Source organism: Halichoeres trimaculatus, unplaced genomic scaffold, assembly GCF_033239565.1.
Source record: "Halichoeres trimaculatus isolate MK-OKI-2021-1 unplaced genomic scaffold, fHalTri1.1 fHalTri1_scaffold_17, whole genome shotgun sequence".
In the NCBI taxonomy this organism is placed as follows: Eukaryota; Metazoa; Chordata; class Actinopteri; order Labriformes; family Labridae; genus Halichoeres; species Halichoeres trimaculatus.
Window position 1 is genome coordinate 22,271,919 of NW_027437195.1, and position 16,364 is coordinate 22,288,282.

At 40.8% G+C, this 16,364-nt stretch overlaps 1 protein-coding gene across 3 annotated transcripts in view; it reads left to right on the forward strand.

Annotated features, from left to right (window-relative positions):
- mipol1 (mirror-image polydactyly 1) overlaps positions 1-16,364 on the forward strand; it is a 36,910-nt gene that overhangs the window by 1,463 nt on the left and 19,083 nt on the right. Inside the window, exons 2-9 of one of the 3 annotated variants that reach the window (XM_074692103.1) lie at positions 2,898-2,989; positions 10,495-10,570; positions 10,764-10,807; positions 11,053-11,149; positions 11,186-11,404; positions 14,247-14,370; positions 14,477-14,582; positions 16,192-16,318. In XM_074692103.1, coding sequence (XP_074548204.1) covers positions 2,980-2,989; positions 10,495-10,570; positions 10,764-10,807; positions 11,053-11,149; positions 11,186-11,404; positions 14,247-14,370; positions 14,477-14,582; positions 16,192-16,318 — 803 coding nt within the window. In that variant the 5' untranslated portion in view covers positions 2,898-2,979. Of the gene's footprint in view, positions 1-2,897; positions 2,990-10,484; positions 10,571-10,763; positions 10,808-11,052; positions 11,405-14,246; positions 14,371-14,476; positions 14,583-16,191; positions 16,319-16,364 lie in introns of those variants that run through there. The other 2 variants (XM_074692101.1, XM_074692102.1) reach the window with 2 other exon arrangements.

The following is a 16,364-nucleotide window of genomic DNA, read 5'->3' on the forward strand; positions in this document are numbered from 1 at the left end:
AAGTGATATTGAAATCACGATTAATATACACAATTATTCATTCATTCAAAAACTTCAGTACTGATTTAAACACAACTTTAAAGAACCAGCAAGTGGCACATACAGTATTATTAATGCACATAAGTCACACACACTCGCTGTGGCTGCACATGGAACACAGAAGAGCTATGAAGCACAGGAACTTGCATACATCTACACTGTGAGGCATATTAACTGTTTTTCTTGGATTATATTGTTTTTATGATTGTCAGATGGCAAAATTGAAATCACGATTAAAATCCGATTAATTGTCCAGCCCTAATTTATACCTCACCTTTTCTCTCTCTATTAACCTGTGAATATGAAACCTTGTGTCGACATTGTGTCAACACACACCTTGCGTGCGCGTTAGGTGTTTGCTTATTTTCATCTGGTGTCATTGGTGCACAAATGTAAGAATTGATAGGGATGCACGATATTGGATTTTTGCCGATGTCCGATATGCCGATATATCGAAACCCCTTTTGGCCGATACCGATAATCACAAGTTTGTTTGTTTTTTTCACTGTAAAGAAAGCTAAGTCTATCCTGTACTGGAATTTATATGTTACTCTTATTGTGACGGTCTTATTTGTTTAAGAAACACACATAAAACAAGACAAAAAACATTTGATTTTACCATAAATAAGAAATGTATTATTTTTTCAAACTCAAGACATTCAGTTTTGAAATACAGAAAAAGTATTTCTTTAGATCACATGAACTTTAAATGTACAATGCATTTTTAAACATAACCAAGTTGCATTTAATTAAGTTAGAGCTACTGTAACAAACTGGTGACAGACACAGAGCTCTGCAGTGCAAATAAATGAAGTGCTACATTTTATTCATGGAGCTTATTTTTCAGATGGTAAATAATAATAAACCTTAACTGAATAGCACCTTATCGGCTGTGCATATCGGCAGAAATTTTCATATCTGCCGATACCGATAAACGTGTTTTTAATCTTTTATCAGCCGATACCGATATTGTGGCGATAATATCGTGCATCCCTAAGAATTGATATGAGATAATTGAAAATTAATAATTGCTTAAAATTGGACAGTAAAATGTAGCATTTTTCAACATAGGTTACAGCAGTTAATGATCTAAATACATTCTGATTTGCACCTATTACAAGCATGTAATTAAGTACAGTGTAATGATATTGCTGATGTGTGCATAGGACCCGTGCCCTCTGTGTGATGACGCTAAAGAAGAACTGGAGCCACTAAAACACCGGGTGAGATTCACACATGTCCTGTTATCACAAACTAACATTCAAACTTTGAAACCTCAGAGTGAAATCATTCACATCATCATTCATGGAGCCTTCCCCCATTTCTCTGCAGTTTGTCTTGCAGCAGGTGGACATCACCCTCCCAGAGAACAAAGTGTGGTGGGACAGGTACAGGTACGACATACCTGTGTTCCACCTGAATGGACAGTTTGTGATGAAGCATCGAGTGGATGTCGCCCTGCTGGACAAACTGCTGACAGACGCAGAGACACAGCGGACATGATGACTGTATATAAATATTGAATAAATGAACTGAAGTGACAGCAAAAGCTCTGTGTCTTTACTGCGTCTTCTGTCTGTGGACCAATCAAACCAGCTCCTCAGCGTGATGTCACATTAAATAATCTGATAGTGAAACATCTTCCACTCTGTGAAGTCATTCCTTTAATAGGGACTAAAATAAGTGAAGTCAATTTCTCAAATTTAATTCTCATTTGTGTTTTATGTGGTTATATCTAAAAATGCATGAAGGTGTTTTATTGATAAGCCTGAAACTCTCCTGAGTTACCTGATGCTGTAAGCTCATCAATATTTCATCAGCTGTTAGTTCAGAGTCTCTGACTGTCGACCAGTCACAGAGCTCCTCCACCAGTGTGACCTGGAAGCACTGTGAGTCCATGAAGAGTGTGCTGGTTGTTATGGAGCAGTCAGGTGTGAGCTCAGGCAGGTGGAGGTGTGTTGATGGCATCGAGTAGCAGCAGGGCTGAAGATGTTCAGGTTGCTCTACAGAGAGCAAAGAAGAAGATCAGCAACCTGCAGCGGCAACTCGAGCAGTAAGTCAGCAAAAACTATTTGCCAGTTTGAAAATGGGTCCAAACCTTGTTTAAAACCAGTCTGAGCCTTGTCCAAACCAGATCTAAACCTGGTCTGAAACTGGACCAAAGCAAGTTTTTAAACTTGACTCAATCTGGGTTGGACCTGGTTTCAAACTGTTCTAAGAATAGATCCAAGCCCTGTTCAGATAGGATCTAAAGCTGGTCTAGGCCTATGTTAAAACTGGTCTCAAACTTGTCTGACTCTGGTGTGAACCGTGTTTAAATATGTTTTGAATCAGATTGGAACTTATCAAAAAATGGTCTAAATGAGCCCGATCATCACCCAGCCTGAATCTGGTCTCACACCGGTCTGAACCACTTTCTTGGAAACAAGTGAAGATAAAAATAGGTTCTTGGTGGATGTGATTAGAACAATCAGCTGATTGTCCCTCACAGAGGAATGCTGGGTAATTTATGTTTTTTTTTTTTTTTTTTACGGTGGAAACAGATTAAAAGTCACATGATCTGCAGGTCATATAGGCTGACTGCGAGCGTCACTCAGTGTAGTGGTCTGGAAGTGACCCAGTTTATCCAGTCTGAGGTCATGTGGCCGAACACACACTGAACTGGCTGACAGGAGGGAACCTGCACCTTTAAGTTGTGTGGCCTTCTTGTGTGTGTGTGTGTGTGTGTGTGTGTGTGTGTGTGTGTGTGTGTGTGTGTGTGTGTGTGTGTGTGTGTGTGTGTGTGTGTGTGTGTGTGTGTGTGTTAGTGTGTGAACCTGCTGGCAGATCCCTGAGGTCTGATGTGTTTGTGTTCTTAGAGAAACCAGTTCAGAGAGCGCAGCAGAAGCCGGTCTGTCAACATGGACACCCAGCAAGGAGCTCAGGGACTCTCTGGTGGACATGTACACAGGTAAACTACTCTCTTACTACCATTATTACCACTATTACCACCACTAAGTCACACTAACAGCTCCGACAGGTTATATGGTATACTGGATATTTTTCCGATATAAGGGCAGCAGGGATGTGGAGGTAAACTGGTTTTACTTGGTTCTCTGGTTCTCCCTCCACGTGGCTCAGGTGAAGCCGTTAAACCTCAAAGGAATTTATGATTAAGTGAATGAAACTAGAGTAAGGAGAGAAAAATCAACATATACATTCAAATTTCAGACAAAGATGGTCTATAAAATTCAGAAAAATGAACAAACCTGAGCTGCTGAATCTGCCGTCTCTCTGTGTTGACACAGAAACGTCTCCACATGATCATTAACGCTTCACTAAATCAGAGAGTAAAGCAAAGAATGTTTTTTTTTCCAGAGCAATAGAAACATCAGTGTTTGTGGATGAAAGAAAGCAGAACTGAAGTGACAGAGGACAATATGAGTGAGGGGGTTAATACGTACATTTGTCCACCAGATGGAGCTGTGGTCCTTCATACAGCTGAACTACAACCCTGCATTTATTACAGAAACTACTGAAGAGAGTCTCTATTACACATAGAAGAAAAGGTCAAAGGTCACAGCACACACAGGTGCTGGGGGGTCGGGAAATGCCTTCCAAAATCAAAAACTAATTGCAATTTCATATTTCAGCCATTATTGTAAAAGTATGAAAAAATTATATTTCATAGAAAACCATGAAAACAGAAAATGTTTGATCTGTTTTTCCACGTTATTTTGTGGAAGACTACCGGTGTGACTAAGATAGGATAACAATATTATCAGTGCAGGTAGATTTATTTAGGAAACAGCGATTTGTGCACAGAGGTAGTTTAATTTTACAAAGATCTGACAATTTAAGTATCATATTGATTTGCTTTTAAAATCAGCATGTCAGTGTTTCCCCACATCAGCTTTGAAAATGATGTTATATTTGTTGAATATTAACATGTTTATAATTTAGATATTGATCTCAGCAATATTGCTTTTTTTTCCCACTTTGAGCTGAGCTGAATTTGTGAAAGTGACCTCCAGCAGGATAACACTCCATTTCTCAAAGCTTGCAGCAACTATGATATACTGTCATAACAATATTAGGGATGCACTGATCCAGCTTTTCTGGTCCCAATACCAATACCGATACCTGGGCTTTGGGTATCTACCAATCCTGATACCGATACCGATACAATACCAGTGTTAAATAATAACCTGCATGCTCTACTGTGGGATTAGACTGATAGCGTCTTTGGTAAAATGTAAAAAAATAGTAGATGGAATTACTGAAGTTAATATTTATTTAAACTAAAGAATATTGAAATGTTTACTAGAAAAACAAAGCCTCAGAATGCACACTAAGTCAATTCATTTGTGAACTTTTATATCCTGTAGACTGATGATACAGCCAAAGACAAAGAAAGTACATCAGAGGTAACATTTTAAATCAAATAGCAACCGCATGGAAAAAAAAATGGCATAGAGCTGGTTGGCTGGAATGACACCATTTCTACCAATACCGATCCAGCTTTGAGAGGTGCCAATACCAAAACCTGATACCAGGATCGGTATCAGGATCCACCCCCTTAATAAACCTATGCCAAGAAGAATTGAGGCAGTTCTTAACACTTAAAAGTGGTTCAACCTGGAACTAGTAGAGTGTGCATAATAACAAAGCAGGGAGTGTATTAGACTCGTAGTCAAACTTTCCTCGTCTCTGCTCTTTCCTCATGTAAAATTTCTATGGTGAAGTTCCTTTGGTTGAACCTGTTACCTTGCTCCAGATGTGAGCATCTTTAGGTTTGGTCCTTTGGTTTCTTCAGGGCTCGCGCTTGAAGTTGTGAGCCGAGGTTCCTTTGGTTCTCGTAGTTTCAGTATATCTGGTTCTTTACCATCCCTTCGTCAGTAATCTGGTGATCCTCCGTTGCAGCGCAGCATCTCTTCTCGTCTGTAATCTTTCGTGTAAATGGTGATGAAGGACGTGGGTATATTTGGAGTTTGACTTTGTGCTTCTTCAGACGTGTTTGCAGAAACGTCTGATGTGAACTCAGAGGATCACACCTGCTGAGACCGACCACAGACCTGATTATCTGTTACTGCAGCAACAAATGCTGCTGACAACCTCGGCATCCACAGCACACAGGTTAACGCTCAGTCACCTGATGATGTCACTTTGTGTACCTGGTGATGTCACAAGGGTCAGGTAAACATCTGAACGCCGGTCAGCTCCAGCATCATCACACCTGTAGGAAGGTGTGCAGAAGAGGAAGGAAAAAAAGAGTAAGGCTAACAAGGAAAGTAAGGAATGATAAAATGGAGATAAAAAAGAAAGGAGAAATGGTGTGCCAAAGAAACCAAGGAATGGAGAAAAAGAAAAAGAAAAGGAGAATAAGAGAGAGATTGATGTGTAGAAAAGGCAGGATAACGAATGATAGAGAAGAAAAAAGACAAGAAAGGGATAAGAAAGGTGGAAACGAATTACGAGGTCAAGGAAGAAAAGAGAAGGAAAATAATTGAGAAATAAAGATAAGAAGGATGAAAGAAGAAAAGATGACTAAAGGTGTGATGATGAGGAGAAAAAGAGGATGATGGGGAGCAAGGAAGGAGGAAAAAGGAGGAGGACAAGGTCACATGTTAACCATCATCAGCTGTCAATCATGATGCAGTTTGTTTATCAGCTGCTGCTCTGATCACACACACACACACACACACACACACACACACACACACACACACACACACACACGCAAAGGTTGGTCAGCAGATTAATATAATGACAGAATGAGACAAATGGCGAGCGAAGCTGGGAGTGAATGAAGAGAGGGTGGGAGGAGATGGTCGTGTGAACTGTGTTTAATCTGCAGAGTGGGTGGTCCACACACACACACACACACACACACACACACACACACACACACACACACACACACACACACACACACACACACACAGTATTGTTGGATGAGGGTGGGCTGCAGACCAGTTTGTTTGATCAGACTGAAGTAGCTGCTATTCATGTCTGTGTGCAGGAATGCGTGTGTGTGCGTGTGTGTGTGTGTGTGTGTGTGTGTGTGTGTGTGTGTGTGTGTGTGTGTGTGTGTGTGTGTTTAGCAGGTGTCAGTTCTGTTTCGATCATATGTGTTGGTGGGTTAAACATCAGTGGTGTAAAGTTGTGTAGTTTGTGAGCTGGAGGATCACATCAGATTCTAGTTTGACAGTATTAAAGTCTTCACATCACAACAACTCACTGTTCTTCCAGAAAAACCAACAAACATCCTGACTCTGCACGAGACGCCGCTAAAAACAAGTGTCTGACAATCACTGAACGAGCTAACAGGTCAGGTATAACTTAGTAAAAGCCAGCTGATAATCACTGCTAACACTGCTAAATGTAGTCAGAATGAAGGATAGACAGATTATTGGCTGGGCCGGTTATCTGCATCAATATTCAGCATTTTGAAGCATATCAGCCTTTTTTTCTAAATCTGATAGACGATAAGAAACAATACAAAAAGTGAGGAGAGGAGAAAAGAGTTTGAAGAGTGGAGAAGCTCCAGAGAGCAGATACATGTTTTGTAGGTAAGTTTAAGCAGCAGACTTTCAGATATTTGTAAAAAAAAAACAAAAAAAAACATCCCAGTCCCAGTTTGTTTTTAAGTTATTTATTTATTTACTTTTTTAAACACAAGGCACACTGCTGAGCCTGGGAGCTGTTTAATAAACCTATGCTTAAAGGATTTTTTTTTAAAGTTAAGTATTAGAGTTTTTACCATTAAAAATTTTGACACCAATATTTTCACTTTTATTGCAAATGAATATCAGCTCCAAAATTTTGGTTATCGCCTCCTTGACTACCAATAATCAGTATCGGTACTGGCCCTGAAAAACACACATTGGTCTATGGCTAGTTAGAATTTACTTAAAGGTGAAATCTATGGGGACTGACTCACTGCTGGAGGTAGACTCTAGTGGACACTAAGGGAACTACATCTCATCTTCAAATATTGTAAAGATTTGCTTATCCTGGTATTACAAATTCGAAAATAAATTAATATGATCGCTTTCTTGTAACCTCTTTTGTTTCCTACTTTTTATTTGGATAAGAAGGTAATCTCTTTTGTCATATTTGATTCATCAAAACAGAAATGAGGAATGCTACAAGCCTCAACTCTTAATTTCTTTCTTCTGTTTCTCTTTAAAACTGTTTTTTTTTTTCAGAGATTGCTAATTTACAATCTGTTAATTGTTTAAGGCATTAATTGTTTCGGCTCTAACAAAACAAACTGACTGTGGATGAATTGTGTGTAATGAAAGGTCGAATTGACTCAAATGTACATCAGTATTTACTGTATGTTTGTCTCTGTGAATACATCTGTGTATGTGTGAGTGTGTGTGCAGCTTCTCTCCTGGGCTTAATGTCGGTATCTAAATTCATGTGCGGCGGTGTGGTGGTGGCGGCGTGGCGGTGGCGGGCGGATCACAGGCGGATTGTGTTGGATTTGAGCTGAAGCCTCTTTAATCATCGTAACACCGTCATTAATATTCATGCAGTCAGCTGGAACACCCCACACTCTCTGCACCAAACTTTCTGCACAAAATGTATTAAATACAGCTTAAAAAATTAATGGACTTTAGTTTATATTACATGAAGAAGAAGAGAAGAGGAGGGGGGGACAAGCCTCCCCTGCCTCCCCCCCTCCTCTCCTCATTGGCTCGCACAGATTGCTCCTCTGATTGGCCTTTGTATTTTCCCTTTTTTCTGCAGATTTTTCCATCTTTGACGAGACTTCAAAGCGAGCGCGAGGCATGAACGGTCATTTAGAAGGATTTAAGCACATTATCACATCTGTAATTGTACATGAATAATAAGAAGAGCCGCCGCGCTCAATTAGCTCTGAGTCCACAATGAGATCAGAGGGGGGAGGAAGGGAGGGAGGGAGGGGGGCAGAGGACGACAGGAAATGAGAAAAGTTTCAAAGTGAAGAAATGATTCAATCACCGTAAAAAAAGCAGGAACAGAACCAGAATCTCCGAACAGAACCTTACACCTCACAGATGAAATGATGCCTTCACTCACTCACACATGTAATTGGATTAACAGTTTCTCCTTCCATGTCGAGGTATAGAGGCCCCCATCTTTGCTAGTGCTGCAGGTAAAGAGCAGTCATATTTTGGTTCTTTTGTTTAAGTTCAATATTTCATTGTTTATGTTTTCAGTGAAAGGAGAGGACGAAGGGTGCAAGCAGAAAATAAGGGGGAATGAGGATGTCAGGTGGCAAAGCACCAAGAGTGGGAGTCAAACTCTGCTTACAGGGCAGCAGTTTAAGGTTCATGGTTACTTCATGAGCACCTGTAGGGAGGTTTGTTTCACAGTGAGAGATTTAGCCTCATTTTACACAAACAGCACCGGACAAGACCAAAGTCTGTCTCTGTGATGTCATACAGGTCCTGAAGCTGAGCTTTGAAGCTTCTCATTGTTACTTGGCATGATGGAATTTCTGGCTCAATCTAACTTCGGTTGATGTATTATGATGAAAACGTGGATTTCATTTTTCATATTCATATTTATGTAAAGAGGCTGCAGTAGTTCAGTCTATAGGGACTTGGCTTGGTAGTCAGAGAGTTGCTGGTTCAAGTCCCAGCATGGACTAAGATTGGGAATTGGGCTGATAGCCGGAGAGGTGTTAGCATAATTTCCTTAGCTCTGTCAGTGTGCCCTTGAGCAAGGAACCAAATCCCCAACTGCTCAGCACTGTATGCCGCTTTGGACAAAAGCATCTGCTAAATTGTCAGTTGTGAAGGGACAGTGCATATTAATAAATAGGGATGGGACAGTACCGATACCAGCCTTTTTTTCAAGGTATCGATACCAGCAGCAGATACAGATAGGCAAGAAAGTCTTTCGTCGAGCAAGTCCTCCTCGCCACTAGTTGCTGCTAATTGCAGCTGTTCAACACCATGGCAAATGTGCACCAGGTCCTGTTCAGACAGCATGAATGAACCAGGGAGAGTTATCTACTCAACTGTTTTATTTTGCACTTTAGTTTACTTTGAAATATTCTCAAACTCTGACAGTTGTTAGTTTTATTGTGCACTTTTAGAATATATTTTTTAATATTGATCTAAAGAATTCTAAATTTAGAGAGAGTTGTTTGTGTTTTATTTGGACTTAATGTCAGAGTGACTGTGCTGTCTTTGATCAAAATGATCTGTGACTATTAATCGAAATTTTATGTATAAAAACTACTTGTACTAAAAAGTACTACTCTGTATCGGTGAGTACTCAAGAGGAAGTACTCGTACTGGTATCGTTTTGCATAAAAAATGGTATCAAACATCCCTAGTAATAAACAATACAGCACAACATCTATGTAAATAGCCAGAGTTAGCCATAAGGCTAATTTTCACCTGTAGCCCTTAGGAGGTCAGAGCAGAGGTCATAACAATAGGAAGAGATAAATAAAGATGGAAAATAACATCTCTTATACACAAAGTGCATAAAAAGCCTTTGAATTTAGACCTTTAGCATCTTTTGCTAACAGATACAGCTTGCCCACCTGTTGGTCAAGTCAGTGACACCTCTGATTATGTTAAAGTCATAATTTTACTATCTCTAAATTGACAAGTTTTAAAACCCTTTTAATGAACTGTTCAGACTAAAATCCATTTTTTAAACCAGGCTGTAAACATTTGTAGCCGTGCTGTAAAGACCAGCTTTTTAAACGTGTGTTTACATGGTTCCTGATGCTTCAGCAGCCAGCCTCTTGTGGACAATGGAGGAACTCCAGTTTTTAGAAATTCATTTCTCAAAAACAAAAACTGACTCTTCATATAAAGTTTAAGGGTCAAAACAGGTTAAATGCTCCGAGAAGATGAAGGAAAAGAAGACAACAGGATCCATAAAATGAAAGTGAATCTACCAGAGCAACAGTGTGTAACTGTGACCTGTTGTGATGGCTGCCAAAACAAAGCTGTTTGTATTACTTGGTTGTACACACTGGTACTTTAGCACTAGATTTAACCTCTGAACTGATGTGACACCCAATGGTAATGTTGTTCTAATTGGTCTGTTCTGTGTCTCCTTTACACACACACACACACACACACACACACAGAAAGACCAAACTGAGTGTCTAAATGATCTCTGTGTGTTTTATTGCTCTCCTGACTTAATGAGTGTTTAGCCTGATATCTGCTTCTGTTTTAATTACACCTGAGAAGCTGAGTTCTGATTGGTGTCTTCTTTAACGAGAGTCATTAACCGTCCTCAACGAGGCCTAAATGAGATAATGAAGCTATGTTTGCTCTGCTAATGGGCTGTAAGCATTTAGAAAGCTCGGCGTGACAACAGGATTACTACTCACTAATGATTAATAAAGACATAATGAGCAAGAGGCAGAGAGATAGGTGTGATGGTGCAAACACTTCCTGTTGTGTTTCCAGGGAACTGTTTGCTTCAGCTGTTCTGTTTTGATGTTTTCAGCTAATCCCAGAGTGAACGTGGAGCTGCGACAGCGTCTGCCCTCACCTGGTCGACAGAGAGCCAGCAGCCCTAACAGGTAAACACAACATGAGTCAGTCTAAGAGTCTTAAAGCTGCAGAAACTTCCTGTTCATTCATTCTGTGCTTCAGAGGTGCTGGCCTGGTGTTTTCAGGTGTTTGTCTTAGATCTTCTCCTGTAAGCAGATGGAGCAGAGGAGAGTTCAGGAGGACGTGATGATTCTCATATCATGTTTCTGATGTCGTCCACAGATCCAGGATCAGCTGGAGCCTGGAGCACAGTGAGTGGCCTGAGGGTGAGTTTCATCAGCACACCAGAGGGCGGTTATAGCCATACAAAAAATGTCTCTCTGAGGTGTTTGGCTTCATCTGTTCTAGTATAACTGAGTATCATCTGCGTACCAGGAGACAGAAAAGTAAAGAATGGGTCTGAGCATAGAGCCTTGGGGATCTCCGTGGCTAACTTTGAATGCGTTGTTCTTCATGATCATTACATATTGAATACATTAACAGTTTTGTCTCCCTTTCTGTCTTTCTGTAGCCCCTCAGCGCCACCAGGAACAACTGACCTCCTGCTCCCCCTCCCCTCTGTCCAACAGGAAGTCTCTCTCTCCTGTCTCACCCATCTTCCACAGGAGGTCTATCTCCCCTGTCTCCCCTGTCTCCCACAGGAGGTCTGTCTCCCCTGTCTCACCTGTCTCCCACAGGAGGTCTGTCTCTCCCATCTCTCTGGTGTCCTCCAGACCTGTAGGGGAGATGGAGATGGACCTTTCCCCCAGCCCAGGCCCCTCTCCTCGGGCAGAGAGCAGAGGAGACATCCCTGATGGAGGACGCACATCCAGAGGACCTGGTAGTCCTTCTCTCAGGAAGCACCTGGTCAAGACTGAAGACAGGTAATCTATCTATCACGGTCATGAGAATGAAAGTCTGTCAGTTTCTTTTGAAACAGTTTGACTTCTTTTAAATTCTTCAGAAAACAAACAACCGTCTCTGTCGGCTAATGATTATCAAAGATCTGAATAACACTAGAGACCCTATAATGTTCCTGAGTGCTCCCTCAGACATTAATATGATATGTTTAGCGTCTCCAGAGGGAGAAGGTTTATTAAAAAGTTTATTACTTTTCAGTAAACTTCAGTCTTCTTTAGATTCTGTCATTTGTGTTTTTTTCTCTCCGTTTGTGCTGTTTTAACAGGTTTTGAAATGAAATTTGTGTTTCAGTGTGAGTTGCATCACTGTATGAAATATGACCTATTAAATTTAGATTTGATGTGATTAGTGGGGGCGTTAGATGGAGGGCGACAGAAATAGAATGATAGTAAAAGCGAGAAGAGAAAAGTTGATTAGAGCAGCTGGTGTTATAAAGTCAGAAACAGTCAATTACAGAAGACAGTGTCAGCCATATTTCAGTGTCTTATTTACCCGCTTTATTACGCTAAGAAGCAGTCTGACCTTTAAGGTAATATGAGAGAATTACAGGCGAACATCAGTCGCTGCTTATTAAAGCAATGCCTCATAACCTGCTGCCTCCAGCTCAGCACCTCACTCTGATAAAGTGAGGTTAAAACACCTGACCTGACTACACAAAGGTGACACTCTAATGAAACACTCGCTGAGATGATGTCAGTCGAGTCCTGAACAATCACAGCCTCACTGACCACCAGCTGACCTGCTGCAAACAGTGGCATCACTGCTTTGGTGTTAAACTCTACCCCTGACTCAGGCTGCGCTCAAAACGGCCTCCCACACCCGCTATACAACTGATACATAACAGAAGTACATCTGGATTCAACAGCATGTTTAAAAACACCCCGATTATTACAGAGCAGCAGCTTTATTGTCCACAAATATTAAAAACTGGGACCCTAAGCACCTGCTGCATCTCTGTTTAGCAACTTCAACCTTCCCAGATTAGTGTCAAACCACACTGCAGCTAACAAAACCAGCCTGAAACCAACAGGGATCTCGAAACCGTGCAAGCAAGATAGCAAATGCTAACTACAGCAGTATTTATGACGAGCTAGAGGTCCTTCTACCATGTCAGCTAGGTAAATAACTTGTCTCTAACCACACTAACTAATACGTAATCTGATAGCCAGACTTAACTTGAGCTAACTGAGTCAGCCCAAAAAAAGTGACCCAACCTCTTTAACCCATTTATGCCCAAAATGTTTCCAGAGTTGTTGAGGCAAATAGTTTTATCCCTCTGAATTATGGTATGTATGGTTTTTTTCTTCATTTTGTACCTTGTTTTGAAGAAAATTTGATTTTTATGACTGGCAACAATTGCTTTTCACTTGGTCACCTAATAATTGTATTGAAATAATTATTATTATAATACTAATTAAGTCATAAAAATAATAATAAAGTCAAAATACATTTTTAAAAATGTGCTGTTTGTGGGGAGGTGGGGGTGGGGGGTGGTAGGTGTGGGAATTGGCTACAGCAAGTACTTGTGCGTCAAGAAAATTGCACATAATAATTAAATTAAGAACAATGCTGCAGGCAGTGTTTTCCTTTAGTTTTTCACTAGCTATGTGCCCACCGGCAACTTTTCTTGCCACTCACAGAAATAAGCCCATGAACAAAAAAATATTTATCCCATGTACACTTTTTTGGTGGTAAATTACACTAGAGACTTGAATGATTAGATAGTTATAAATATGTTTAAGGGGGAAAAAATCACAAGAAATTTGTGAAAATTGGCTCTTTCCAGAACAATTTGCATTCACCATGTCTTCCACCGGAAGGAGCAGGAAACAGTTTATGTCATGTGACAGGAACCACTTGTAAACTATTTTTTATAAACCAAAATTTTTGTTTAGGATGTGTCTACTAGCATATAAATAGAAATGTTGCATTAGTAACATTGAGATATTTCATTGTGAGTAGAAAATGACGGTTATACACTTAAGCAACAATTGTTGCTGTTTGGGCAGAACAGGTTAATGAGTTAGCCACTGGTAGCTAAACAAAGAAAGTTCACTAGTTCATAACTGATGGCCAGGCTCAAGCTTATTAAATTATTAAGCCCAACAAAAAACAACAACAGAGTATTTCAAACCATTTAAGTTAGTTGACAACTGATTACAGCTAACCTAATCAGTCTTACCAACAAAAGAGGTCTCTAAAATCTGTTAGCGAATGAGCCACTGATAACCAAGGTAAAGCTAACTCAGTCATCCTGGATTAAAAAACATTGCAGTAAGTTAGCATCCAATAGCCAGACTTAAGCAAACTGAATCTTAATAAAATAAATAGTGGAGGTTCTGTAATTATTTTGGCTTGTTGTTTACCATTGGCCAGGCTAACACTTACTGACTTGGCGTGAAAACAATAGAGATTCCGTAGCCACGTTAGCTAGTTATTAACTAATAAAGAGGCTAATATGCTCTAAATTAGGCTTTCAAAGCAACAGAGGTCATTAACTCATAGTAGCTAGTCAGCATTCAATATCAAGGCTAATGCTATCTGAATCAGCATTTAAAAACAACAGAGGTTTCCAAACGATGATAGCTTGTTAGCCACTGGTAATGAGGCTAACTCTAACTAATAAGCCCTGGGGAGACTTGTGATGAGATTTCCTGATCTAGCATCAAATGGTCAAGTCAAACTTCATTTTGACTGGTATGGGTAATCTCTGTATTTCTTCTCCTCTTTTCAGACTGGAAAAAAGAGGTAAATAGTCGCATCATTTGTTGATGAACTGTTTTAATTGAGACCTGTTTCTTTCAGCTCTCATCAGGAAGTCACATTTGGTCCCATCACAGCATCTGGTCGAGTTCAGGGTTTTGACAGAGACAAAAATATCTCATTTCTACTGAAGGAGCTTGATGCTCTGAGAGACATCAACAAGAAGGTAAACAAACACTCATATAAATAAACACCTCAGGTATGCTGTTTACAGACTGCTGTTTATGAGAAGGAGGACCTCACTGGTATACCAACACCTGTCCGTGTTTCAGCTGCAGGATCAGCTAGTCCAGAAGGAGAAGGAGCTGCAGAGTAGGGAGGTGGAGGAGCAGCTGAGGGATGAGCAGAAGGAGGCCCAAAGCTGGGAGAGACCTACAGGTGAGGGGGAGGAAGCAAGGAAGGAAGGAAGGAAGGAAGGAAGGAGATGTAGAAGGAGTGAAGGGGGAGGAGGTGTATGTTACAGTTTACTCTCCTCTTAATCAGATCTGATCCAACCCCGACTTCTTAAATATTTGAATATTTTTCCAGCACACAGTTTAATACCAACACACACACACACACACACACACACACACACACACACACACACACACACACACACACACACACACACACACACACACAAAGCTGTAATTGAAACAACAGCAGTGATAACGAGGTGACAGTTAACAAGCAGCTGTTAGTTTAACAGAAATGTGTGTGTTTAACCAGCGATCAGATGTAATATTGATTTAACTGGTGTGTGTGTGTGTGTTTGTGTGTGTGTGTGTGTGTGTGTGTGTGTGTGTGTGTGTGTGTGTGTGTGTGTGTGTGTGTGTGTGTGTGTGTGTGTGTGTGTGTGTGTGTGTGTGTGCATGTGAGAGAGATTAATCCAGCAGGATTATCACAGAAACAGGAAGTTTCCATCCAACAGATTTTATTTCGTATCCTTTAAGAATGTCAAGTTTTTAGGATAGCAGAGCAGATAGTGGTGGTGGTGGCAGGTGGAGGTGGCAGAGACACGGGTGTGAAAGAGACAGAGAGAATCTGGCTCCTTTTCAGGTGTTATGAAGGTGTAAAAAACGGACAGAATGTTCTTTGATGTTATTGATGATTTGTTACCATCGCAACCCGTGTTTTTTTGAGTCCGTACTTCTATTTCATTGAGTCCCTCATGAGCTGTGGTCATTTCTCTGTTATTACACCTGGACCACTGGACACACACTTACACACACACACACTCAATTTTCAGCTCTGATTGGATAATTAGTCAGAGGGGAAACTGAAACAAATCAAAGTATTTTCTGACACTGACTCTCTTGTCTCCTTCATCATGCCACCTTGTCGTCTTCTCTTCTTTGTTTCCTTCACATGTCCTACTTTTCCTGTCTCCTCAGGTCCTTTTCATCAGATGCCCTCTCCTCTTTATTTACTTTCCTTCCCTTCCTCCCTGTCTCCTTTTCTACTCTTATCCTGTTTTCTCTTGTCCTAATAAATCTCCTCCCTTTTTTGTCTCCTACCCTCCCTGATTTACTTTCATTTTAATTTTCTCTATCTCAACTTTTCTCCTCCCCTTGCCTGCTCCTCATCTTGTCTTCCCCTGTTCTATGTCCTCCCCTTCTTGTCTCTTGTCTCCCTTTTTATTGCCTTTTCCTTGTCTCTTTCTCAGTTTTTGTCACTTTATTTCCCCATCCCCTTTTCCCCTCCTTTCCTAGCTTCTCTGCCACCTCTCATTGTCCTCTACTTTATTCCTCATCTTGCCTTTCTTCTTTCCTCCTCCCCTTCTTTTCTGACCCCTTTTACCTCATCCTCTCCTTTCCTCCTTATTTCCTTGTTTCTTCCTTTTCTTTCCCCTGCTCGTCGTTTTCTTTTCTTCTCTCCGTCCTCTACTCCTCATCTTGTCTCTTTATCAGCTTCTCTTCTCTTTATTTCCTTGTCCCCCTGTCCACTCCTTTTCCAGTCCCTGTGCCTGCTCTCATCCACCTCTCCTTGTCTCTTGTCTCCCCAGCCGTGTTGGAAGAGGTGTTGTCGGCTCAGAAGGACAGGGATCAGGCTCTGATGTCACGCCTCCTGCTGGCCAACGAGGAGAGAGATGAAGCCCTGCTGAGAGCACAACAACTACAGCAGGCGGCTGAGTATGACTCACAGACGCAAACACACAAACACTCAAACTCCCATGCA